This window comes from Giraffa tippelskirchi, chromosome X, assembly GCF_054371585.1.
Source record: "Giraffa tippelskirchi isolate mGirTip1 chromosome X, T2T-mGirTip1v1.2.pri, whole genome shotgun sequence".
Taxonomy (NCBI): domain Eukaryota; kingdom Metazoa; phylum Chordata; class Mammalia; order Artiodactyla; family Giraffidae; genus Giraffa; species Giraffa tippelskirchi.
In genome coordinates this window covers 33,621,463-33,645,404 of record NC_137289.1, presented here as the reverse complement: position 1 = coordinate 33,645,404, position 23,942 = coordinate 33,621,463, and the positions used below count along the sequence as shown (strand labels likewise).

The following is a 23,942-nucleotide window of genomic DNA, read 5'->3' as shown; positions in this document are numbered from 1 at the left end:
AATGTAGACAAGATAAGTCTTAAACCTTTGTTTTAAAATCCTCTTCCTTAGTTTCTCCTCATCTTTTTTCAAAGGGAAAAACCATCTCATGATAACTTGCACTTCACCCAACAATAGTGGGGCATAGGGTGATACTGGTGATGAAAGTCTTAGGAAAAATGGGTAATTCTGCTATCCAGTCATGCTTCTTTGGAATACTATTTTATACAGAGGTATGGGAAACTGCTGGCAAATATGCTTTTGATGTTTGCTGTTGCCATATTTACTGAAAGTTTATACTTAAATGTAACTTTAGCTTTATGGAATTACATAGTAACCCAAATCAAGTTATTTGAATATTTTTATGCTGTCATGCTTGAATGTTTTAGATTTAACTTTGTAGTGGTTAGAATTCTCCTATACGAGGTTTATATGCTCAAATATAGAGAAGGTTTTATGTCATTTTTGTAAAGACTACGTTGAAAAGATGGCTTTTCTTCACACTAATCCTATCAATTTTACTCCTTCTCATTCCTAAAAAGACAAAAAATGCCTGAATGTTTGAAAGAGACATTCCTGATTTGAAAACTCTAAACTGGAAAAAGTATTTCATTTGCTTATTTTAGTACTCTGAACTTACTTGTACAGTTTTCTATAATTATTGTCATTAGAATTAAAAGGTGAATAAAACCTAGCAATTCACAAAAATACCATAGAAATAGAGGTTTTAGGCACCATCATTACATAACGACAAACCTTTTTAAATGCTTCAACTTCCATTGACAAATGCCACCAGAGAAACTCAGTTGTATTCATGTATTATAAATATCAAACTATATAAAAGGAGGTCTTGTGCATTTCAGGTTTGCAAGAGACCTGTGTACGTAAGATATGTATGGAGACCTACTGTACAGTAGCTTTGCCCCTTTAATTGGGGTACATTAATCTTTTGGTATTTATCTACTCAATCCGAGACTGAGATTTTGCTTCTAGGGGCCTTAGGTAACCTCCAGCAAGTTATTTCAATGGCTGTCTTGAAGTTAAGAAGTTATAATGAAATAATCTACCTGATGCTAATAAAGGCTTTAGAATGGTAAAAAAAAAAAAAACAAAAAACTATTTATTAAATAAATGTCCACAGTCCCCTGTCTAGTCCAGTCTGCCATGATATCACGTGGACTGGTGCACCAGCCTCCAGACTGATCTGTCTTGTGTCCAGGTTCTACAGTCCTTTCCCCACACTGCAGAATTATCTTTTTAAAATTCAGATCTGATCAGCTCACTTTCTTTCTTAAAACCTTTTGATGGCATCCCTTTGCCTTTCTGATAAAGTCCAAAGTCCTTAACATGAGAGCAAGGTGGCTGTTCTTTGGCCCTGACTACCTGGCCACCTTGTCTTTTTCCTCCAGCATCCTGGACTGCTTGGAGCTCTTAGCTGAAGCTAGTCTCTCACTTCAGGTCCTTGGTATATACTGACCCTCTGACTTGGATCCTCTTACTAACCCCCATTTACAGGTCTCCAGTTGAGGGTCATTTCCTAGGGGAGCTTCCTCTGAACTCTCAGACTAGGTTAGCACCTTTAGGGTCCAGCCACAACTCATCTCGGCTGGCATGCTCTTTATCCCCCCATATTTATTTACTTATTTTTGGCCATGCCACAAGGCTTATGGGATCTCAGTTCCCTGACCATGAATTGAACCCAGGCCATGGCAGCGGAAGCCCAGATTCCTAACCACTAGGCCACCAGGGAACCACCCCCGTATTTAATTTTTTTCTAATTTGTAAGAATAACTATTTAGTTTTCACCTATGAAATGAAGTTGCACCATTTAATTAGTGATAAAAATAGTTCTTTTAAAAATTTTAACCATAAACTTTGACCATAAACATGAAAAATACCTTGAGCATACCACGATTTTTGCTACTCATTGTCCTGTTTCTTTCCATAACACTTTTTAGAACACTGTCTTCCTTTGCCTTCCACCTCAGTGTGTGTGTTAAGTTGCTTCAGTTGTGTCCGACTCTCTGTGACCCTATGGACTGTAGCCCGCCAGGCTCCTCTGTCCAAGGGATTCTCCAGGCAAGAATACTGGAGTGGGTTGCCATGCCCTCCTCCAGAGGATCTTCCTGACTCAGGGATGGAACCTACATCATTTTACATCTTCTGCATTGGCAGGCAGTTTCTTGACAACTAGCGCCACCTAAGTTTCTCTTTCTCCAAGTGCCTCTACAACTTTCTCTTTCCTGTTCTCCTGGGTTTTTTGTTGTTGTTGTTGTTGTTTTTTGGGGGGGTCTCATCCCTTAAATGCTATTTTCTGTGTCATACTTTCTTAAGCCCTTTTCCCGCTAGGCTTCTCATGTATCCCCACTGTACTTAATACATTCTGTTGAAGAATATATGACATTGTATGAAATGACTTTGATTCTGAATTCTCTCAAGGGTTGGAATTGGCTTAATCCTGAGAGGTCAGCCCAGTGCACTTTTGTTTTTGTACTCATCAAACCTGCACTGTGTGATGTCCAACTCCATGAGGTCAGGGACTATGTCTATCTTCTTTGCTAATATCCTGTATGCTAGGCACAGTGCCTGACAAGAGTGGCTCCTCAAAGAATATCTTTAAATAGATTAATGTATATGAATATAAAAACTCTAACCCACAATTTATTCTTACATCTTTTCCCTGGGATCAGCCCAAATTCTAGTCAGATCAATAAAAATTTACTAGTCATTTGTCCTAATTGGCCTCCCTGCCTTCCTTCTTGCTGCAGTCTGATAGCCTGTAACCATAGTAACATTAAAAAAATAGTTTGATTGTGTTCCCCTCCCCAAATCTCCTTACCTACAGAATATAGTCAAAGCTCCTTGGCTAGGGTTCAAGGCTTCTCCTTTTTCAGACCTCTCTGAGTTTATTTATTAAGTGCTTATTATATGCCAAGCACTGGCCTGGTCACTGAGGAATTCACAGGCTAGTTGGGAAAACAGGTACATAGATTAATAGGGCATGATCAGCTCTATGAAAACACAGTTTCAGACACTGGAGTATAAAATGTTAGGTTTTGCCTTCTGCAGGTTCACAAGTTCAGTCCAGAACTGCATAGGGTTGCTGCCAGCTACATTTCAAATGTTCAACAGCCACATGAAGCTAGTGGCTATCATATTGGACCCTGGAGCATAGACCATTTCAATCATCCATGGAAGGAGTTACCTATGCTGCAAGGAGCATTCCCCATACACACAGGTGGCAGGGCTAGCTACCCGTCCCCCATCCTTTCTCCCACTCTCACTGCTCCCCCAACCTCTAACACACACACCTTGGCTGGGGTGTATTTTGAAGTACTACAGGCTCCCAAAAGATCGTGCATGAAAACACTTTCATAAATTATTAAGTGATGCATAATTGTGATATAATAAATAGGTTCAGTTCTTGTTTTCATCACAGCTTTGGTCACTTCAAGCAAATTCTAGCTCTTTTGTTGAACTTCTCCCATCCCCCACATTTATGTAAAAGTGCCGGAGTCCAGCTCCAGCAGGTCCAGGGGTTCCCTCAGGATGGACCCTAGCTATTTAATAAACTTCTGTTATTTAGTTTAGCACAACCCTAGAAATTCAGGTTACCAAAATCTTAGAGAGACTGTTTTAGACAGACATTTTTAATCTTAATAGAGTTTATCTAAAAGTTCATATCTCATTTATATATATATTTTTTAAGTTTCTTCACTCGAGGTACCTTCCTTGCCGACAAACTTGTGATAGATATAACAATATAACAATATTTAACTTATAGTAAACCTATGTACAATAAAATATGCTTAATGTTAATGACTATTAGACATGTCTATATTAGATTAGCAAATAAACATTAATACTAGATACTTAATATTGAATATTTTTCAGTTCACGTGAATCTGAAATTTAGTTAGGTTAATTTTTCTTGTGTTTAGAATTGTCTGATTTGTAAGCGCTTACTTTTCTTTTAGGCCAATTAAATAGAGCTCATTGACTAATTAGGCTTCAGCAATGTTGTACAACGACAGAGACACACACTGAGACACACATGAATCTGGACAGACAAAAACCTCACAGTTTTCCACTTCAAATTTAAAATGTCTATTTGCCTTTTTTGCTTCTCTTTTTGTATTTTTTTTCTCTCTGATGTCTATCTCATACCTTTCTTTTTTTCTTTTTAACAGGTATTTTTTTAGATTCATGCACGGGATCTAAGGCATCTCTAATCATGTTCCATAAGGAAAAGGTATCAGTAGGCACCTTTTCTGGACCGTGCAGAGTATAGTAAGTTTTTAATTGTTTTCCTACTTTTCCCCAAGTTTCTAAATTAACAGTACCTTCTTCTGGAAACCAAGGACATTGTTCTTGAACGCTAGCTTTTTTCACCTTAATTCCTCTTTTATTCAATAATTGTAAGATTACTTGTATAAAAAGTTGTCGTTTTTTTGACTCGCTATTACCCATCTTAATCTCTTTTTTGTTCTCAAAATTCTTTCCAAAGTCTTCAGTTTTCTTCTCAAAAATGTTCTTTGAGAATTTTTCTCGAGGCCTTAAAATCTTCTCAAAAAATATTTTCAAAACTTCTCTCTTCGAGAATTATTCTCGAGGCCTTAAATTCTTCTCAAAGTTCTGACCTACCCACTATCCTTACCCTACCTCTCTTATGCAGGGGGGTCTGCAGTACCCTCAGTGGGGGGCCTATCCGTCCCGAAAGCTGAACGATTGGGGGGGATTACCTTCAGGTCCCTGTCCCGGGCGCCACTTGCCGGAGTCCAGCTCCAGCAGGTCCAGGGGTTCCCTCAGGAGGAACGGCGTCGGCGATGCGAATGAGAAGACACAGCAAGTCTCAGCGTTTCCAAGTGTCTCCCAAGTGTCTTCCAACTTTATTATTTTTAAGACAGCTTTTATATTTTTTGTGGTACATAGAAACAAATGTAAAGTATAGTCATACCAATTCAGCTTAGTGGGCATACTAATTTAGCTTAATGGGCATATGAATTCAGCTTAATGGGCCTATCAATTCAGCTTAATAGGCCAGCAGTTTTGACCTTCATCGAAACCATTTGCATGTTTTTAGTTACCAAAAGCCTCATTTTGTTTACATCATCTTCTGGCCTGGGGGCCTGCTAACATCTTGTGACTCTTCCATTGATAAGGGTTGATCAGTCAGAACACTTTTGTATCAGGCACAACAGGACAGAATTCATCAACAGGAAGTTTTAAGGTAAAACCTGTTTTCAGTAATTTACTCTATGCCTTGAGCTTAACAGAAAAGAATGCAGTTCCATAAAGTCAAAGAACAGCAAGCTGAAGTTCAGCTTTAAGTAAGAATCATCAGTTAAATCAACAATTGTCTTATTATTTGTATTAAAGCTGAACTTCTACGTATATAAATCTCTAACTATTATGCTTTTATTATATAGGCTAAATACGTTAAGAGTAAAAACATAGTGAGTAAATATAGATTAAGTAACAGTTTCATAAAGCAATATTTCTTATATTTCCTAACAAGCCTTTTTTCCTGCGAAGGGTTTTGTGCCCATAGGGGCTTTCTGTGTGGAGGCTCTCAATGCTGTTTTATTATTAAGGAGCAGTCATGTATATTAGCTCTAAAGGCACAGGCTTATTTATTAAACAAACTAATATGTTAGCAAAAGGAATTTAGATCAGCATACTCTATATCCCAGATAATTTTATTTAGGGTGCTACCATTCAGGGGTCTTGTTGATTTGAGGTTTCAGAATGATCTATTTTAGAAGGAAATCGGGAAAGGCCTTTTGCTTAAGTCATAGAAAATAAGAAGAGGTTTTTTATAGTCAACATCAGAAAGACAGATATCTTTAAGGTGAGCGCTGAGGCAGCCTTCCGAGAATCCCTGAGGCCTGAGAAGCCGTGCTCAATCATTCCTCTTTCCCATGACTCTGTCATGGGTGGGATCTCGTGGGCTGGCTCCCAGCATAAAAGGGTTATGAAAAGTAACTATTACACACAGGCAGCATTTATGCCAGGTAAAACTCCAGATTCTACCTACCTTGATGCTTTTGCAAGCCATCCATCCAGGACCCCACTTCACCACCCACCTTTTCCTCTCACTTTCCCTAGAAAGGAAGGACACGAGTTAAGATTTCCAAAACAACAAAACATTTATTTTGAGATTTGAGAATAATGGGAAAATTTAAGTAATGGGAATTGGATCCTCATCGGGGTCTTCTGGGAAATGTGAAGCACCACCCCCTTCTGCAGCTCGGTGCTTCTCCAGTTTAGCAATCAATTCTTTCGCTGGATTGAAGACGCCATTGGTCTGCTGGTCACAGACATAACAGCGCGGGGTGGTGCGGAAATGCTGCAGCGCGCAGCTCTCACAGAAATAATGCCTGCACTTGGTGACAACTGGGTTTTGGAAGGTCTGGCGACAGATGAAACACTTGAATGGTATTTCCTCCTCGTCGCTTTCCACTTCATAGTTTTCGTCCTCATAGACGCCATAGCGACCCTCATCAAGCTCGCGTTCGATCTGCCACCCGTGCTTGTAATCTGAACGGTCATGGAGGAATTTGCAGCTGTCTCCGAAGCCGCAAAAGCCAGTCTCCTTGTAGTCCTTACAAATGTCGGGCTGGTAATCCCAGCGCACAGTGGCACGCAGATGCTCGGGAGCTCGAATGGGGCCCTTCCTCACCATTCCGGAAGAAGCATTGCCCATAGACGTGTCTTTGGGTTTCATGTATTTCTGATAATTATTGATTCCCCGATAGATCTTGTCATCTTCCTTGCCCCTCAGCTCCTCCTGGATCTTCTGGCTGCGCTCAAAGATGGCTTGTGCGTCACGCTCCTTCTCTGTGTCTAGCTCGTAGACAGCAGTCGCCCCCATATCTTCTGGCCCCACAGGTTTCGCCGAGCGAGTGGACTTATAGACCACGCCGAGACTCTCGGGCTTGTTCTCCTCCTCCTCGCTACTCAGGTCGCCATATGCCACCTTCTGTTTACCACTGCCACGGGTCTTCTGTATCATCGGATTGTGGACCGCTCGCTTCTTTTCCGGGCGAACCACAGTGTTCCCTTCGTCACTACTGCTGCTGCTGTCTCCGGACTCCCGGTTGCAGATCGGGCGCTTTCTGCGGCCTGCAGCCACTTTTCGCCCAGGCTTTTTGAAAAAAAAGGTGCACACCTGGTCTGTCGTCTTTCCTGGGGAAAGTTGCTCTGCCATTTTTAGAGTCTTTAGGTCCGAAGCGGCGGTGATCTGCTGGCTGGCGTTACTGCACGTCGGTCGCACGACTGCGAGCTGAGGCAAAATCTGCGGCCAGAAGAGGATTGTGGGAGCAGGAAGTGTGCGAGAGCGCGGGCGCGCGCTCATCTTGAGCCCCGCCGCGCCCCGTCGCTTCCTCTGGAGGCTTACGTGACTCCTGCGCCGCTCGCGCGCAGCCGCAGAGCTTACCCGGAAGAGATCGAAGGCGGGTCACCTTTAAGAGACCTGGAAGGGAGTGTTTGGCCTCGGGAACGGCTTCGCGATGTGGTTCGAGGTTCTCCCCGGGATCGCCGTCATGGGCGTGTGCTTGTTCATCCCGGGGATGGCCACCGCGCGCATCCACAGGTTCAGTAACGGGGGCAAGGTAAGGCGGCTTCTCCGGCCCGGCGGCTGATTCCATCGCCGCCGTTACATAATGGATAGTGGCGTCGGGAAGCCCTTAGGACCCGGAGTCTCTCTCCGAGATGGGGAATACTGAGATCCGTCCTCGCCAGTCTTTATTGCCTAAAAGCGGAGACTTGCGGAACGAAACCCGTCCGGAACCGTATTCCACTTTAGTAAGGATCAGCCAGTTGCTGGGTGAAGCCAGGGCGGGAGGGTGGAGTAGAAACTGGGGGCTGGAAAGGTAGCAGATTAAAAGAGGTTAAGTCCCAACTCCTAGGCAGAGGAGAAAGAAAATAGAAAGTATTAGTCGCTCAGTCGTGCCCGACTCTTTGCAATCCCATGGACTGTAGCCCGCCAGGCTCCAATGTCCATAGAATTCTCCAGGCAAGAATACTGGAGTGGGTTATCATTTCCTTCTCCAGGGGATCTTCCCGACCTAGGGATCGAACCGGGGTCTCCTGCATTGCAGGCGGATTCTTTGCCATCTGAACCACCAGGGAAGCCCTACCTAGGCAGAGGAGAGAGGCGTCAATTAGTCTTGTCTCCACCGCAAGTCTCCCTTCTGGCTGGATTTTGATTTTAATTTCTCGCATCCATATCTCGGTAGCTTTTCGTTTTTCACTTTTTCCTAGTCTTGATTTAATTAGTTTGTTTAGGGGTTTTTTTGTTTGTTTGGTTTTTTGTTTGTTTTTTTTTGGCCTTGACGCGCTGGTTGTGAAATCTCAGTTCCTCGACCAGGGATTGAACCTGGGCAACTGGCTATGAAAGCGCCGAGTCCTAATCACTGGACGGCCAGGGAATTCCCCTTAATTAGGTTTTTACCTTGACCTTTTTTTTTTTTTATCCCCCACTTTCTCTTGCAAGCCTTTAGGAATTTAGCTCAAGCTCCTGGTTTTCACTTTAGGATTGTGATTTTCCTAACTTGTTCTTTACCTTAACTCTAAAGTACAAAGTATCAATGTATCTGGTTTCTGGTTTTGTGATTGTCTTTCACTTGTGACCTACCGCTGTTCTTTCATCTCAGCGTCCCCAAAAGGAACAAGTAGTCATGACTTTAAAAAAAAAAAAAAGAGGAAAGAAAAAAAATGATGCTGGTTAAAACAGAAAGTGTAAGAAGTCATGGTTACCACCTTAATTCTAAAGTTTAGTGGTCCGATTTTATTTAAGATTCTGTCTTAATTTGGTTTTTATATGAGAGATGATTCCATTTTTCTGGAATGTCACTTATTAATTAAAGTTCTAATATCTGTCTATTGGCTCACTCACCTTTATAAACTGCAATAATGATTTCCTTTCATTGTAGGAAAAAAGGGTTGCCCATTATTCGTATCAGTGGTATTTGCTGGAAAGAGATAGGCGCATCTCTGGAGTAAACCGTTACTATGTGTCAAAGGTAAGATGGCTCTGATGCTAGCCCACCTGTCAGGGTTGAGGTGCATTCTGGTTAATGTTTTGCCAAAGGGCTTACAGCAGACTGGGAAAATGCAAATTGAAGTAGCACAGTGCCTTTTACATACTTATTGATCATCTTATTCTCTGCATTGTCTGCCTATATCCTTTCTTGTTCTGTTGTCTTTTTCTTTTTGATTTATAGAGGTTCTTATTATACATTACAGATGTTAATCTTTTGTCTCTTTTATATGTGGCAAATATTTTTCTGCCTGCTTTTTTACTTTATCCTGGCTTTCATCAGATAGATTTTTAATCTGGATGTTCTGTTTATCATAGTTTGCATTGATACAAAGGACTTTCATATCCAAGATTCCAAAAAATATTTCTACAGTTTCTCCAAATACAATTAACAGTCCTTTCCCCTTTTTTACAGTTAGTACTCTGACCTGTATACAGGTCACTTGGGGGTATAATGTGAAGCAAGGGTTTAACTTTAGTTTTTTTTTCAAGAAACAGCCAGTTGTCAGAATTATCTTATAGAACAGTCCATTTTTTTGTTTGTTTCAGATACCACTCTAGTAAACTAAATTTCCGTATACACATGGGCCTGTTTCACTAATGTACTCTTCTATACTCCATTGGTTTGCCAGTTCATGCACCGGTACATTAAACAATTACTATAATTTATATTTGATTGAATCACGAAACGACTGTTTTTGTGGGTCAAAAATGGTCAAGCAGTAGCATTTTCATATGATTCGGCCTAATAGTATGTTCTTATATGTTGTAGGAGTTCGTCCTCATTCTTTAAAAAGATTATTCCTACAATAGAAACAGAATACTTGGACTGTGTTATTTTAACAACCTGGAGGAAATGTCATCACTGATGACACTTTTACTCGATAGTTTCTGAAGCATTTGGTTGTGAACTCAGTGTGATAGAATGGTCTTCTAAACAGTGTCATGCTTACAGGGCAAAAGTTCTGGAGAAGGGAGGGTGGTCCCTGAACTTGAATTCTGACTCTACTACTTCCTGACTGACTTAAGCAAAGGACTTGTAACCTGGCTGAGCCTCCATTGTTTTTTTTTAAATTTTTTTTCATTTGTAAAAAACTAGAATAAGGCTAATCATCTCTTCCTGATGTTGGCTGTTGTTTTATAAAACAGTTTTAAGTGATATGTTTGCTACTGTCAGAAAATGAAAACTGGGAATCGTTACAGGTTCTAGAAGTCATTGTACATCTTTGAGAGGAACAGAATTCTCTCATTTTCCTTTTTAAACTTTTTCAGGGTTTGGAGAACATTGATTAAGGAAACGTTTTCCTGGTTGATGAAGAACAACTCAGTCATGCTCTTCTATCCCTGCTAGTAGATTATGCAGCATATTGTGTAGCACGCATTGTATTTTGTAGTGTGTAATAAAAATAATAAATAAAATCAGAGGTTTTCTTTTTAAAATAGTACTACACAAGATCAAGACATCTACCTGATGTAGCTTTATCATTTAAAAAAAAACTAGAAGGCAACCGAGGCTTGTAAAATTACAGCTGTAATATTCACCAAGCACCAATAACTGCCCAGCGCATAATGTGTCACAAAGGTAGTTCCTACTCTTGTAGTAGATATTAAAATATTGGAAAACAGTGTTTCTTCGGAGAGAGCTAGAAGAATACAGAAAAATTAGTACTTTTTTTTAATCTTGTTCCTTTTTTGGGTGAATCCCTATATGCTTAAAATTCCAGACTGCACCTTCATCATCCATGCATCCTGTATCCACATATAGTAGTCCCTTAAGTGTTGATTCTTATTTTAGCTTATTATGTAGAAGAGCAACAATGATTATATGTTTATTAAAATGAATGTGTTTGAAATAAAGAATTGCATGTCCAGTGCTGAAGGTAACCAGATAATATTAAGATCTGAAAAGGGGTAACTACTGTGAAGAAGGTGATAATCCATGTCTATAGATCAACACCCCAGGTGACCATGGAACCTCTAGGTGAGAAAATTAAGTTACCTTTCTTCTCCATCTTTTATCAGGGGCTTCCCAGGTGGTAAAGAATCCACCTGCCAATGCAGGAGATGCAGGTTCAATCCCTGGGTCGGAATGATCCCCTGGAGAAGGGAATGGCAACCCACCCCAATATTCTTGCCTGGGAAACCCCATGGACAGAGGGGCCTGGTGGGCTACAGTTTGTGGGGTCGAAAAAGAGTCAGACATGACTGAGCAACTAAACAACAACAGTTTTTTTTATCCAGTTTAACATTTGATCTACTGATGAATTTAAACACACCTGCACTGTATGGCTTCTGTTGACCTCATCTTATAGGACAGGGCTTACAGAGGATGGAGGTGGTGGTCACACTTAGGAATACTCTATATTGTGCCACCTTGTGCTGATGAAACTATTAAAGGAAAGCTGTGGTCATGATTACAAATTTAATACAACCTCTGGTCTTTATTTAATGCTATTATACAGGGCTCGTTTTATGATTGTTACGAGAATATCTGGAAAGGAAGAGAGAGGACAGGTAGTACAGAGAGTAATACAGGAGACTTAACAACATTACTAAGTCTGTCACTAAATATATTGATTTTTAGGTCTGTACTCTGTCCACGGGCCTCTAGATGGGGCCCATCCACTAGCAGATTCATCCTTAGATAAATGTCAGGGCTTGTCACAGCAAGGAGCTGCAAAGTGACAGAAATCAGTTGGTCAGGTTCAGCATTAGCATCCAAATTCTTCAACTTCCTTTTTGGTAGCAGTTGGTATGAAATTTAGCCTTATTTTTATACTCTACTGCCAGGGAGTGAACCGGATTAAAACACTTAGAAGCCAGAAGACTATAGTGATGCTTTGCAGCCCATGTTTCTCTTGATTTTTTGAAAGTGCAGTTAGCCAGAAGGGTTTTCTTAATAGCAGCTCTGACAGATGTGGTCTGGCTACTGATCTCAGATTCACTACTCACCTGCTTTTAAGGCCAGTTGAAAGGACGCTTGGGAAATGATGCCATTCATTTGGTTTTATTACCTTTTTGATTGAAGTATAGTTGATATACAATATTATATAAGTTTCACGTACACAACAAAGTGATTCACAATTTTTAAAGGTTATACTCCATTTATAGTTATAAAATATGGGCTATGTTCCTTGTCCTGTACAAGGCATCCTTGTAGCTGATTTTATACATATGGTTTTATTCTTTAGGGCTTCCCTGGTTTATTCTTTAATTTTTAAAATAGATACCATACATAGCTCAAAAATCCAACAATATAAGTTATTCAGTGAAAAGACTTTGTTCCAGTTCCCTGCCCATCACCTTCCCCACTGTCACACTACCCTGAAGGGTATCTATGCACATAGAAAAATAAACACATGTTCTTCTGTCTTCTGTGATGGTAACACTTGACAAATATTTTACCTGTCACTTGTTTGGAAGAATGGTTCTTGTTTGAAATTATATTTACCAGGCTGCCATCATTATTTCTAGGGTCAAATGAAATTGTCACTAGGAAAAGACTTTGAAAAAGGTTAGAGGAAGCCATACACTTTCAAAAGGGAGAGGAAGAGGATGGCCCTACCCTTTGGTAAACACTTTTAAGTGAAATATTTATGGAAAAAAAGACATTCTAGAATCAGCAATTCCAACTTATAAGGACCCTTAAGACATTTAGTCCAAATTCTGATTCTTCAGATGAGGAAACCGGTTCAGGGGTGGAAATCAGTCACCTGGCTAGCTAGTAGCAGACCTAGGGACTAGAATCCTGGTGTCTTGACTCCCAACCTAGTGTGCTTTTAGTCTTTGTGGCTCACTTCAGTAAACCCTTCCTTTTATCTGGGCTTCCCTGATAGCTCAGTTGGTGAAGAATCTGCGTGCAGTGCAGGAGGAGACCCGGGAATAATTCCTGGGTCGGAAAGATCCCCTGGAGAAGGGAAAGGCTACCCACTCCAGTATTCTGGCCTGAGGAATTGTCCATGAGATCGCAAAGAGTCGGATGCGACTGAGCGACTTTCACTTTCTTTTCACTAAACCCTGCTGAGTGAATGCCACACCAGGCACTATGCCCTAGATGTGAACAAGACACAGCCCCGCCCTTCTGGAGCTCAGTCAGTAGGACTGCAAGGCCATTACAGGATGAGCACTGTGACAGGTCTGCAGAAGGTGCTGCAAGCACAGAGTGGGGGCCTGACTCAGTCTTCTGATGGGGGGAAGGGAAAGGGCTTCAGGTAAGTTCCAGGTGATGCCCACACCAAGCCAAGTCTTGAAGGTTGGGGAGCATTTAGGAGATAAGCAACTGAGGTGAGGAAAAAAAAAGCATGAGTGTGGGCACATCACACTAGTATGGCTGCGTGAGAAAGCGCCACAAGTCGTGCAGAACTAGAGCAAAGAGGGCGAGGCAGGAAGGAGAGGGAGGAGAGACGGGAGAGGCTGATCTGTCTCCCGCGGGTGTTGGACTTTCTCCGGGGCAGCTGGGAGCTCTGCGAGCGGCAGGCAGGAGAGTGAGGTGGGGACCCGCCTCCGTCTGCAGGGCTGCTCTGCGGAGCACTGACTACAAGCCGTGGTTCTCAGCCAGGGCGAGTTTTGTCCCTAGGGACATATTTGAAAAGTTTGGAGACGGTCTCACTATCATCCGGGGAGTCTGGGGAGGTGCTACTGCCATCTAGTGGATAGAGGCCGGCAACACTCCTCGACAGCCTGAGCGCAGGGGCTGGCCCTCCCAGGGCTGTTTTAAGAAGTCCATGATGACATCAACACTGCTGAGACTGAGAAACCCTGAAAACTGCCAAGTCTCCATCAGGCAACACGGCTTCTTCCTCCTGTTCCTCGTCCTTTTCTCATTCAAGTTCAGATCCCAGATTCTTCCTCGTGCGTGCGTGCTAAGTTGCTCCTGTCGTGTCCCACTCTGTGCAACCCCATGGACTGTAACCTGTCAGGCTCCTCTGTCCATAGGATTCTCCAGGCAAGAATACTGGAGTGGGTTGCCATGCCGTCCTCCAGAGGATCTTCCCCACCCAGGGATTGCACCTGCGCCTCTTTACGTCTCTTGCATTGGCAGATGGGTTCTTTACCACTAGCACCATTTGAGAAGCCCCGGTTCTCCCTCCGCTCATCTGTAAACCTGAACTTTATCCCATCCCCGGAGGCTTTTGTTTTCCCACAGGTGTATCCCAACTCGCCAAGAGTGACGCATCTCAGGTCAAGAAGGGCAAAGAAAAAACCGTTTCTTTTCCGAAGGGCTGGAGACTGGGAACACTGAGGGTACCAGCACATCAGGAGGCTCCGCCCCCTGTCAGCTGTGTGACTTCAGGCAAGTCACTTCACTACTCTGAGCCTCAGTTCTCCCATCTTTTAAGGGAGGATAGTCGGCACTCTGCACACATCCCTGGGTATCTCTGTCAGGACGTCGTGTCTGTGGAGTAGTTTGTAACTGGACGGCATTGTGCCTGTGGAAGCTGTCTAGTCCGCCCCCAGTTCCCCCAAAGGCACCCAAATGTGGTGTCGGGAGGACCCTCAGACCCAGTGTGTAACCAGGTGTAGGCAGTGGCAGCAGTCTTGGCTTCTCTCTTGGAACCAGTGATTACAGCCTGGGGGTTCACAGAACATTGCAGCAAAGATGGCACTAACCTTGATAAGGACATGAATTGCTCTGAAGTGTTCTGAAAGAGAGAAAGATGCAATTTCCTGCCACTGTGTGAACCCAGGTCCTGGTTTACCCCTTCAGGTAGACGCTGCCTGCTCTATTCCAGGGGAAGATGGTGACTGAAGCTGGTCGTCCTCAGCAGGAAACTTCGGGATGGGCGGGGGTGGGGGGAGACTTAAACATCACTTGGTTTTCAAGATTTCACATCACCCTGATGCTTTTGTGACCTGAGAACTCAAAATTATTCTACTACACTTTTGTACTTTCACACTTTTGTGACACACAAGACATATGGAACGATTATAGAGGTTTTTCTTTCCCAAGTGTGTTGATGCAGATTTTGCATGTCCAAAGATATTGACTTCCCTGGTGGCTCAGCTGGTAAAGCATTCGCTTGCAATGTGGGAGACCTGGGTTCGATCCCTGGGTTGGGAAGATCCCCTGGAGAAGGGAACAGCTACCCACTCCAGTATTCTGGCCTGGAGAATTCCATGGACTGTATAGTCCATGGGGTCGCAAAGAGTTGGTCATGATTGAGTGACTTTCACTTTCAAAGACGCTAGCATTCAACTTCTTGATTTGAGTCTCTGTGTGCTTGTATAATGCTGCCTTCCTCCCCCCGCCACATCCACATACTCCTGACTAAATAGCTCATCTCTGAGGTTCGCATACTCGGGAATGCTCTTTTTGGGATATGCTCTTCTTATGCTTCCCAGATGAAGCTGGAGTAGAGTCTGAGCTGCGGAGGAGAATGTTCTTAGGACCTTCACAGCTTGGTGCACAGTTGAGAAAAGACAAGAGGAGGACATTTCTGGAAAGAATCAATCCAAGGCTATGTTTGCATAATCTTTCATTGTTAAAGGTTTCTTTGGTATATTTGCGTGTCCTCTGTGTCTGATGTTGGCCACCTCCAAAGTCTCTTTGGCAATAAAGAGCCAAATCACCAGTTTGGGGATTTCCACAAATCTTGACTGAGGACTAAAGACCTGATTGTTCTCCTCAGGGCATCATTGAGAAAATGGCCTAGCAGATCTGACTTGTGTTAACCCATGTAAATGCCGCTTTATTCGTTTGCAGACATTTTGTTTCATCTGTTGTTTTATTTCGTAGCAGGTGTCTTCCTCAATTCCAGAAAACATGGAGAAATCAATTATTATATGGGCTAGAGGGTGGTTGGGAAATAAAACTTACAACCAAGTATGCAATTTCTTTTTTTTAACTTTATTTTTTATTTTTGGCTGCAATGGGTCTTCGTTGTGGCAAGCAGGGGCTACTCTCTAGTTGAAGTGCATGAGCTTTCATTGCAGTGGCTTCTCTTGTTGTAGAGCATAGGCTCCGGGGCACACAGGCTTCAGTAGTTGCAGCATGCAGGCTCAGTAGTTGTGGCTTGCAGGCTTAGTTGCTCCGTAGCCTGTGGAATCTTCCTGGACCAGGAATTAAACCCATGTCCCCTACACCAGCAGGGGGATTCTTATCCATTGTGCCACCAGGTAAGTCCAACAAGTATGCAAATTCAATTATGACACCAAAGAACTATAATGCCTAAGGCAGTAGGAGAAAAGGGAAGACAATGGAAACACTGAGTGTCACTTGCCTCCAAGAAACAAGAAGTTTTCCTGTGTGTTTAAGATTTTCTTTGGCATACCTGCCTGTCCCCCTATGTGCCACCTACCACGTGGCTGGAGAATGTCTGTTTCACTTAGCAGACAGATTGTTTTCCTTCTAGGCTTAATACTCTTTGTTTCTAGAGGCCAGAAAACAGTGTAGGCCCCCAGAAGCCCACTCCCATCTCTTAACTTGAAGAGCCTAGTCTTTGGGTCAAGCTGGGTCAGGTCTCTAGGGCAACTCTGGAGTTTTCATCCAGTGTCTGTTAAGGGTGGCCCAGCGTGAGAATGACCATCTAGGCATCTCCATCAAAAGGCCAGCCATCTGGGAACAGTTCTGCCATAGTACTTGTATTCTGAGCAGGAAGCTGTTCAATGAGGCACTCCCCCGGTGGCAGACCTGCATGCTCAAGGACTACTGGAATGTTGCAAGAGGTCTTTGTGACATCACAGCTCTCAGGGATCTGCCCACCTGGGGCTGACAGGCACAGTACTCAGGGTGTGTGGCCTTTATGGATGGAGAACAGGCCTCTGTTTAGGAAAGGCCCTGGGCTCCTATCACCTCCTCTCCCTTCCCTGGACAGCCTGGTTAGGCCTTTTATGGTGGAAGTGAAGTCAGTCAGCCACACTTGCTGAGAAGCTGCCCAAACCCATGGTGGCTTGCTACATTTGACTCTCTCCTTCTCTTTTCAGGTGAGCACAGTTTATCCTCCCAAATAGACTGTAGGTACACTGAGGGTGGGAAACTTGTTTCAGCTTCACTTTACCTCAGGGCCTGCAGTACTCAGAAGACCCGTGCTAGCTGACTGGGATCACTTGCCAGGGGATCGTCAGCGTATAGCATGAGCTTCATCTCTGAGAACTGACAGCCTTGTGGGGCATAGGCCGGGGTTGTAGGAGTAAGAAGATAAACAAGGGAAGGGGTGACAGGCTGAGCATGAAGGTACCAGGAGAGGTGAGGGCAGGAGCTGAGAGGGAACGAACATGACTGAAGGGCTATGTTGAGGCCGTCTGATTCCGGGTTGGAAAAGAATTTCCAGACACAGGGCATTTGAAAAGGGAGTGAGTTTTTATTAAGAACAAAGAGCAGAGATGATGTGGGCACTGTGAATGCAGCAGGACGACTTCCTGACAGAGGAGGGAAAGCTGACAGTTTTTGTGAGTTAATAGCCAATTTTTATAGCCTCAAGGCAAAGAAAATTCCTGCTGGAAGGCTGGTGTTAGGTGATGGTTGGGGCGCTATGGGGTGTTTAGTGCAGTGGGCACCTTGGCCTAATTGGGAGTCAGGAACTTGTTAGTGATGATCGGGGTGGGGGGTGCTTTTGGCAACCATTACAAAGGGGCTCAGTTAGCTTGGGAGGTGTCCTTGGTTCTCGGCTTCGATTCTGTGGCCCTGGTGCAAGGCCTCGCACCTGTGGCCTGGGGCAAACCTCAACAGGTTACAGGTGGGAAGGAAGAAAAGCCAAGGCCCAGGGTGTGGCTGTCCTTTCTCCTGTGCTGATGTCAACTGCCCCTGCAGGACTCCCTGCCCGCTTCTGCCCCCATCCCCCATTTGTTCCTCCCCTAACTGTCCTCAAGTCAGGAAGAAGCTGACAGCGACCAAAGCAACACCCCCCACTGAGCACCGCATCCTGGGTACCAATTCACCCCACTTTCCACACTCGGGGCAAGCGAGGCCCCGCCCCTTCTCCCTCCCCTGGCTGGAGCAAGGGACGAAGCCAGGGAGACGGCGCGTTTCTGACCCCGTCTGACCCCGTGTGACCCCGTGTCCAAGGTCTCCCGCAAGCAGACCGCGCCCACTCACCAGGCCGCCCGCAGGGTCTAGAAGGGCCCCGAGGTGGGGTCGCAGGGCATGTCTTTGCACAGGCTCCTTGTTCGCGAAGGCGCAGGCGGGCACGCGGCTGGAGCAGGCTCTGCCCCTTCTCTCCCCGGGCCCGGCCCCTTCTCCAGGGCAAGAGCTTGGGGATGGGGGTGCGGCCAGAGGCTTATTTCCTGCTCCTCCTCCTGCCCCACCTGCTTCTCTCCCATCTGTGCTCCCCTCTCCAACCCCCACCCCCTGCCCGCCCTCTCAACACTCTTCTGCGGCGCCGCCCGGGGAGGAGGCATCTGAGGGGGGCATGGTTTGGAAGACTCTGTCCTCATTGCTGATGACGGTTCAAAAGGTCTCTTAATCTGTTCGGCCCAGAGGCCAGAATTTGTCGCTTCAGTGAGGGGCTTGGCTGGGGGTAGAAGGTGACGTTCTGGCCACCCACTTGAAGCTTCTGCTTCAAAGCCTTTCTAATCGGCTGGGAAAGCTTTCCTGGCTCCCCCGCGAGAAAATTTTACCTTCTAAGAGCGTCTCATCGGTGGACTGCACGTCTCTCTCCTCTGGGCAGTTAAGAATCCCACTGCCTACACTTCCATGCTCACCCTGGGCCACGCACCAATGGCCCCAGGGCTTCTTAGGTCTTGCTGCCCCTGCCGCATATAGGCGGCTGGAGCTCTGTCCTTTTGGAGCGCAGCTGCTACCTGGCCCAGTGTTTCCAGTTCCCCCTCTTTCTCCCAGGGAATTCAGGAGGAGGGAAGGGCTGTGGATCAGGGCCTGCTGAGGCACTAGAAGGTTCATGGCAGTTGGTCCGATGGGCCACATGGGAGTCAGAGCAACAAACAGAACCCAGGCCAGTCCTCATCATCCAGTGTTTTCATAGCTCAGGAGCCTCTGTACTCCCCAATGCCAGTGTCCACACGAGCCCTCCTCCTGCCTTGGCTCTGATGTACCAAGCACTGTTCTCAGCCTTTTCTGTAAAACTGTGATTTGATGCTCATTAAGAATCCTATCCGCAGGCACTGTCATCCCCATTTTATAGACAAACTAAGAAATGTTAAGTAAATTGTTCCTGGGTATGTGCTGATAACCATTACAATATAAGCTCATCCTGGATTCATAAAAGACATCTTTGAAAACAATCAGGCACACAAGGGAGATCCTAACCTCAGAAGTTGGGAATAAATAAGTGAAAGCTCAGTCAATGAAGGTGGACAGCTCTGGGTTTGAGTTTTAGCCAACACCCCACTCCAGTACTCTTGCCTGGGAAACCCCATGGACGGAGGAGCCTGGTAGGCTGCAGCCCATGGGATCTCGAAGAGTCAGACACGACTGAGTGACTTCACTTTCACTTTTCACTTTTATGCACTGGAGAAGGAAATGGCAACACACTCCAATATGCTTGCCTGGAGAATCCCAGAGACGAAGGAGCCTGGTGGGCTGCCGTCTAGGGGTCGCACAGAGTCGGACACGACTGAAGTGACTTAGCAGCATGTAATACACTCTGTTCCCCTGCTCAACTGTAATGAAAACACCAACACCTACTTCTTGGGGCTATTGTGATGTAGCACTTCCCAGTGACTGGCACACAATAAGGACTCCTAGTATATACCAGCTGCGAGGCTCACTACTCCTGGCGCAGCCCTGCAAGCCCACCTGCTGGGGGGAAGCTAGCGTGGACAGGACAGCCTAGTCCTGATCCATAGGTAAGATTGCTGCTGTGACCCGACTAGCCCCCTCTCTCACTAACAGAAGAAGTCAATCACTTGGGCTTTGGTTCCTACTGGCTGAAATTGGTGTTGCCCTGGTAGCACGTGTAAACATTCCAGCCAGGAAGCCTGGGGAAAGGCTGCCCAGCGACTCTTTCTGAGGCTTCCTGGGGCCTCTGCTGTTTCATACGACGATCCAGGATCCAAGGATGTGGTCACCCAGGTATTGAGGATTATGAAGGGTGGGAGGGCTCTGCAAAAGGGGCCTGCACTTGTTTTCCCCATTCGTCACTCACACCTCAAACTTGACCCCGGCCCTTCATAGCCATTCTGCCTTCTGGCCTCTCATTAGGAAGGGGAGGGGGAGAAAGAGCTAGGAGAGTCCGGTGGGAGGGAGGCTTTGGGTCTGTGGTCCACAGGCATGTGAGGATAAGATGGGAACTGCCTCCTGAGCCCTGCTCCCCACTGGAGCACAGGGCTCCCGGGGTCCTTCTATAGACAAGGCCCCCACTAATTTGCTGGGTTTGAAGGGCACAGATTTGGCTTCTAGTCAATTCATCAAGAGGCAATTCACTGAAAGTCAAGTCACCGAATGACCAAGTAGCCAAATGGGCCATTTTCTGAAGGATCACGTCGCTGGATGGGGTTTACGACAAACTGCTTTGGCCAGATTGGCATGGGCTTCGGGTGGGAGAGCCAGTTCTCGAGGGCTAAGGGCCTCCAGACACCGTTACCCCCACCCTTCAGTCTCTCCTCACTCTGGGATGGGCTGCCTGGGAAGATTCCGTTTTTCCCCAAAGGATGACCCTGTCCACCCCTCCACTGCACCCAGGGGAGCTGGGTTGCCTAGTTTAGTACCCACCACAGCCTGGGACCAGTGATGATGTCCAGAAAGGGAACAAAGGATGACCTTCTTGAAAGAGGCTCACAGTGATGAGGTCATCACTCATTGTGAAGCATGGAGGGGAGGGGGGAGGGCAGGGTGGAGAAGAGGCGGGCTGTGGAGCTGGATGACCTGGTGTGAGGTTGGTTTCCTGGTTCACATGGTAACTAGAGTCCCTTTTTTTATGACTCAGGGCCCCAGTGGGGAAACTGCTGGCATACAGAAAGTTGGAGAGAAGGGTTAAGTAAAGGGAATATTTACAAAGTTATGGGCAGAGGATAGGGAAAGGAGGGTGAGGACGGCTCCTTGGGGCTGGTAACAGTGGGGCCATGATGTTGAGGGGAGAGGATGGTTACCCTCACCAGACTGAGAAGTTGTGAGCGAGCTGCCTTGGGACTGGTGGCCACCTTCTCCATGTAGCCAGTCAGAGGTGACCCAGGAGGCAGAGAGCCCCGGGGAAATACCTGCCTGGAGCTCACTCTCCTTCTTTCAGCCTGATCTCCCCATTGTGTGGCACCTCCTGGAAGCTAAAGGGCACGGGACAGCCCACTGTAACAGTCCCGGCAGGTCAGTATTCCCAGCTGGAGAGCAGGGGAGGTGGGGAAAGTGGGCCTGGAAGGCACAAGATAGGTGTCCAGCCATGATCTCACAGCCATGCTGAGAGCTAAATGGAATGAGGCACATTAAACCGCCCAAATTGGGAGTTGCTATTTATAGAGAAATAAATAGCTCCCTTAGGAGCGAGAGAGCCACTTTCAGGCAGCACTGGCCAAGCAGGGATTGCCTGCAGGGGGTTTATAACTACGCTAGAAGTGAGTGCTCCTCAGTGAGGAGACTTCAGCACAGCAGGGAAAGAAAGACTCCAAGACTCAAGGGAAAAAGATAGAAAATGGGCAAAGACTTCTAGCTCTGTGATGAACACTTTACAGTCCTGATAACTAATTTCCAGAATCTAGACAAGTGTTAAACACACTTGGAACATTTTAATTATCTCTTACAAACATCTCGGGCTTCCCTGATGGCCCAGTCGGTGAAGAATCTGCCTACAGTGCAGGAGACATGGCTTCAATCCCTGGGTAGGGAAGATCCCGTGGATAAGGGAATGGCAACCCACTCCAGTGTTCTTGCCTGGAGAATTCCATAGACAGAGGAGCCTGGCGGGCTACAGTCCATGGGGTCGAAAAGAGTCAGACACGACTGAGTGACTAACACGCACAAACATCTTACTAAAATAGGAGCAGACAAATATTTTCTTAACAAATTTCAAGCTCTGAGCCAGCATCATACTTACTGGTGCCACACCAAAAAGCACACCCCCTGAAGCCTGAAGCAAAAGAAGCCACTGTCTCGTTTCCCTTCCATTTTTCTGGAAGTGTTACCCAAAGCTAACACTTCTATATTGCAGGGAAAGAGATGGCAAAAGACAGATAATTGCATATCTGGAAAATCCAAGAGGAAAAAAACTGAAAAGCAAACCCCTCCTCTACTGTACTGCCTTATATCCTTTTAATTCACTTTACCTTCAAAGAGCCACATGCCCTCAGTAGCCTAAAGCAGGGGTTGAAGTTGTTGTTGTTTTATAATTTTATTTATTTATTTTTGGCTGTGCTGGGTCTTCGTTGCTGCACAGGCTTTCTCTAGTTGCTGCAAGTGGGGGCTCTTCTTTGTTGCAGTGCACGGGCTTCTCATTGTGGTGGCTTCTCTTGTTGCAGAGCACAGGCTCTAGGGCCTTAGGTAGTTGCAGCACATGGGCTCAGTAGTTGCGGCTCCTGGGCTCTAGAGTGCAGGCTCAATAGTTGTGGCACAAGAGCTTAGTTGCTCCGTGGCATGTTGGATCTTCCCAGATCAGGGATCGAATCTGCATCTCCTGCATTGGCAGGCGGATTCTTTACCACTGAGCCACCAGGGAAACCTGGGGGTTGAAGTTCTAATAAAGACTCAACTAGAAATCAATACTGTTAGAACTATAAGAAGTTAGGAATCATTTGGCTACATCTTCCTTGACTTAAGTCTTCATGGTTATGAGAATCAGAAAATCCTTGGTTTTCAGGAATAGTGGATCTCAGCATCCAGGCACAGAAGGTAAACAGTGAGACCCCTCCTACCCTAACACCTAATACCCTCCCTAGAGGCAACAACCACTTCCTGTGTCTTGTGATTCTTCAAGAGATAGTCTGTACTTCAGATGAGTTTATACAGGCATGCATACACACACACACAAAGTAACTTCTTGAGTTTCTTTTTCCAGCGAAAAGAAAATGGATGTGACCAAAAAGGTCAAATTTGAGAAGGAAGCAAATGAGGATAAAGGTTCTACAAGCCAGGCGATGGCTACAGAAGACCCTCAAGACCTAACAGAAATAGCTCTAACTTTAGTCAAGGATGCCATCGCTGCTGCTGTCAAGTCTGCGGAAGGTAGTAAACCTGTTTGGGTGTCTATGGTCTCATTAGGTAATGCTCCACTAGGAGGTAACTAATACATTCATACTTTGTTTGCAGAAGCTGAAAACCCTGTCAGAAATATTGACTGGATCACCCATGGTGAATTCACAGAAGAAAAGGGCCGTAAGCAAGTTGAGGAGTTTGTTTTGGTAAGTCCTTTGGCCACTCCAGCTTTGCACACAAGGGCGAAGAATGACAAAAAGTCTCCTGTTTGATGAAAAGTTGGAAGTCCTGCTAGAAAGCCTAAGTGATGATACCACAGGCGACTTGAATAAATAAAAACTGTCTCATCTGGATTTCAAAATCAAGATGGGATAGTCTTTGAAGGTGAACAGCACAATCGTATTTCCCAGTGTTTGTATTGTCTTTACCGTACACTTCTCTAAGAAAATGAGATATTCTCAGCTAAGCAATTTTCCCATGCTGCTGCCCTAAATGGGGGCCTAATGGCCTAAGAAGGAGTTGTTGTTTAGTTGTTAAGTTGTGTCTGACTTGTGCGACCCTGTGGACTGTAGCCCACCAGGTTCCTCTGCCCATGGGATTTCCCAGGCAAGATTATGGGAGTGGGTTGCCATTCCCTTCTCCAGGGGATCTTCCCAACCCAGGGATCGAACCTGCATCTCCTGCATTGGCAGGCAGATTCTTTACCACCGAGCCACTGGGGAAGCCCTTCTAAGGAGGGAGATGCCTCTCTAAAAACAGGGGTTCTGTAGTCCCAGCTTTAGAGTTCTCACGTTAACAGAGGGGATGTAGAGAGATCACAACACATTTTGACTTAGCTCTGGAATGTGTTCACTGTACAGTCAGATGCACATGCTCCTAACTCCTTTTCTTCTTCCTCCTGGTCCTGGC

The 23,942-nt window shown here is 45.4% G+C and overlaps 3 protein-coding genes across 8 annotated transcripts in view; 2 read left to right on the top strand and 1 right to left on the bottom strand.

Moving 5' to 3' along the window:
- Window positions 1-6,109: 6,109 nt before the first annotated feature.
- RNF113A (ring finger protein 113A) lies at window positions 6,110-7,261 on the bottom strand. The gene has a single exon (XM_081566578.1). It carries the CDS (start codon window positions 7,187-7,189, stop codon window positions 6,161-6,163), a length of 1,029 nt encoding a protein of 342 aa, XP_081422704.1. The 5' UTR covers window positions 7,190-7,261; the 3' UTR covers window positions 6,110-6,160.
- A 147-nt stretch (window positions 7,262-7,408) lies between these two features.
- Window positions 7,409-10,897, top strand: NDUFA1 (NADH:ubiquinone oxidoreductase subunit A1). Its single transcript, XM_081566579.1, has 3 exons — window positions 7,409-7,592; window positions 8,916-9,005; window positions 10,295-10,897. The coding sequence occupies exons 1-3, from the start codon at window positions 7,491-7,493 to the stop codon at window positions 10,313-10,315; spliced, it is 213 nt and encodes a 70-aa protein (XP_081422705.1). The 5' UTR covers window positions 7,409-7,490; the 3' UTR covers window positions 10,316-10,897.
- A 5,796-nt stretch (window positions 10,898-16,693) lies between these two features.
- AKAP14 (A-kinase anchoring protein 14) overlaps window positions 16,694-23,942 on the top strand; it is a 15,832-nt gene continuing 8,583 nt past the window's right edge. The window contains exons 1-4 of one of the 6 annotated variants that reach the window (XM_081566572.1): window positions 20,716-20,790; window positions 21,142-21,215; window positions 22,897-23,063; window positions 23,148-23,239. In XM_081566572.1, the coding sequence (XP_081422698.1) occupies window positions 20,776-20,790; window positions 21,142-21,215; window positions 22,897-23,063; window positions 23,148-23,239 (348 nt within the window). In that variant the 5' untranslated portion in view covers window positions 20,716-20,775. Of the gene's footprint in view, window positions 16,946-19,691; window positions 19,989-20,709; window positions 20,791-21,141; window positions 21,216-22,685; window positions 22,731-22,896; window positions 23,064-23,147; window positions 23,240-23,942 lie in introns of those variants that run through there. The other 5 variants (XM_081566574.1, XM_081566573.1, XM_081566576.1 and 2 more) reach the window with 5 other exon arrangements.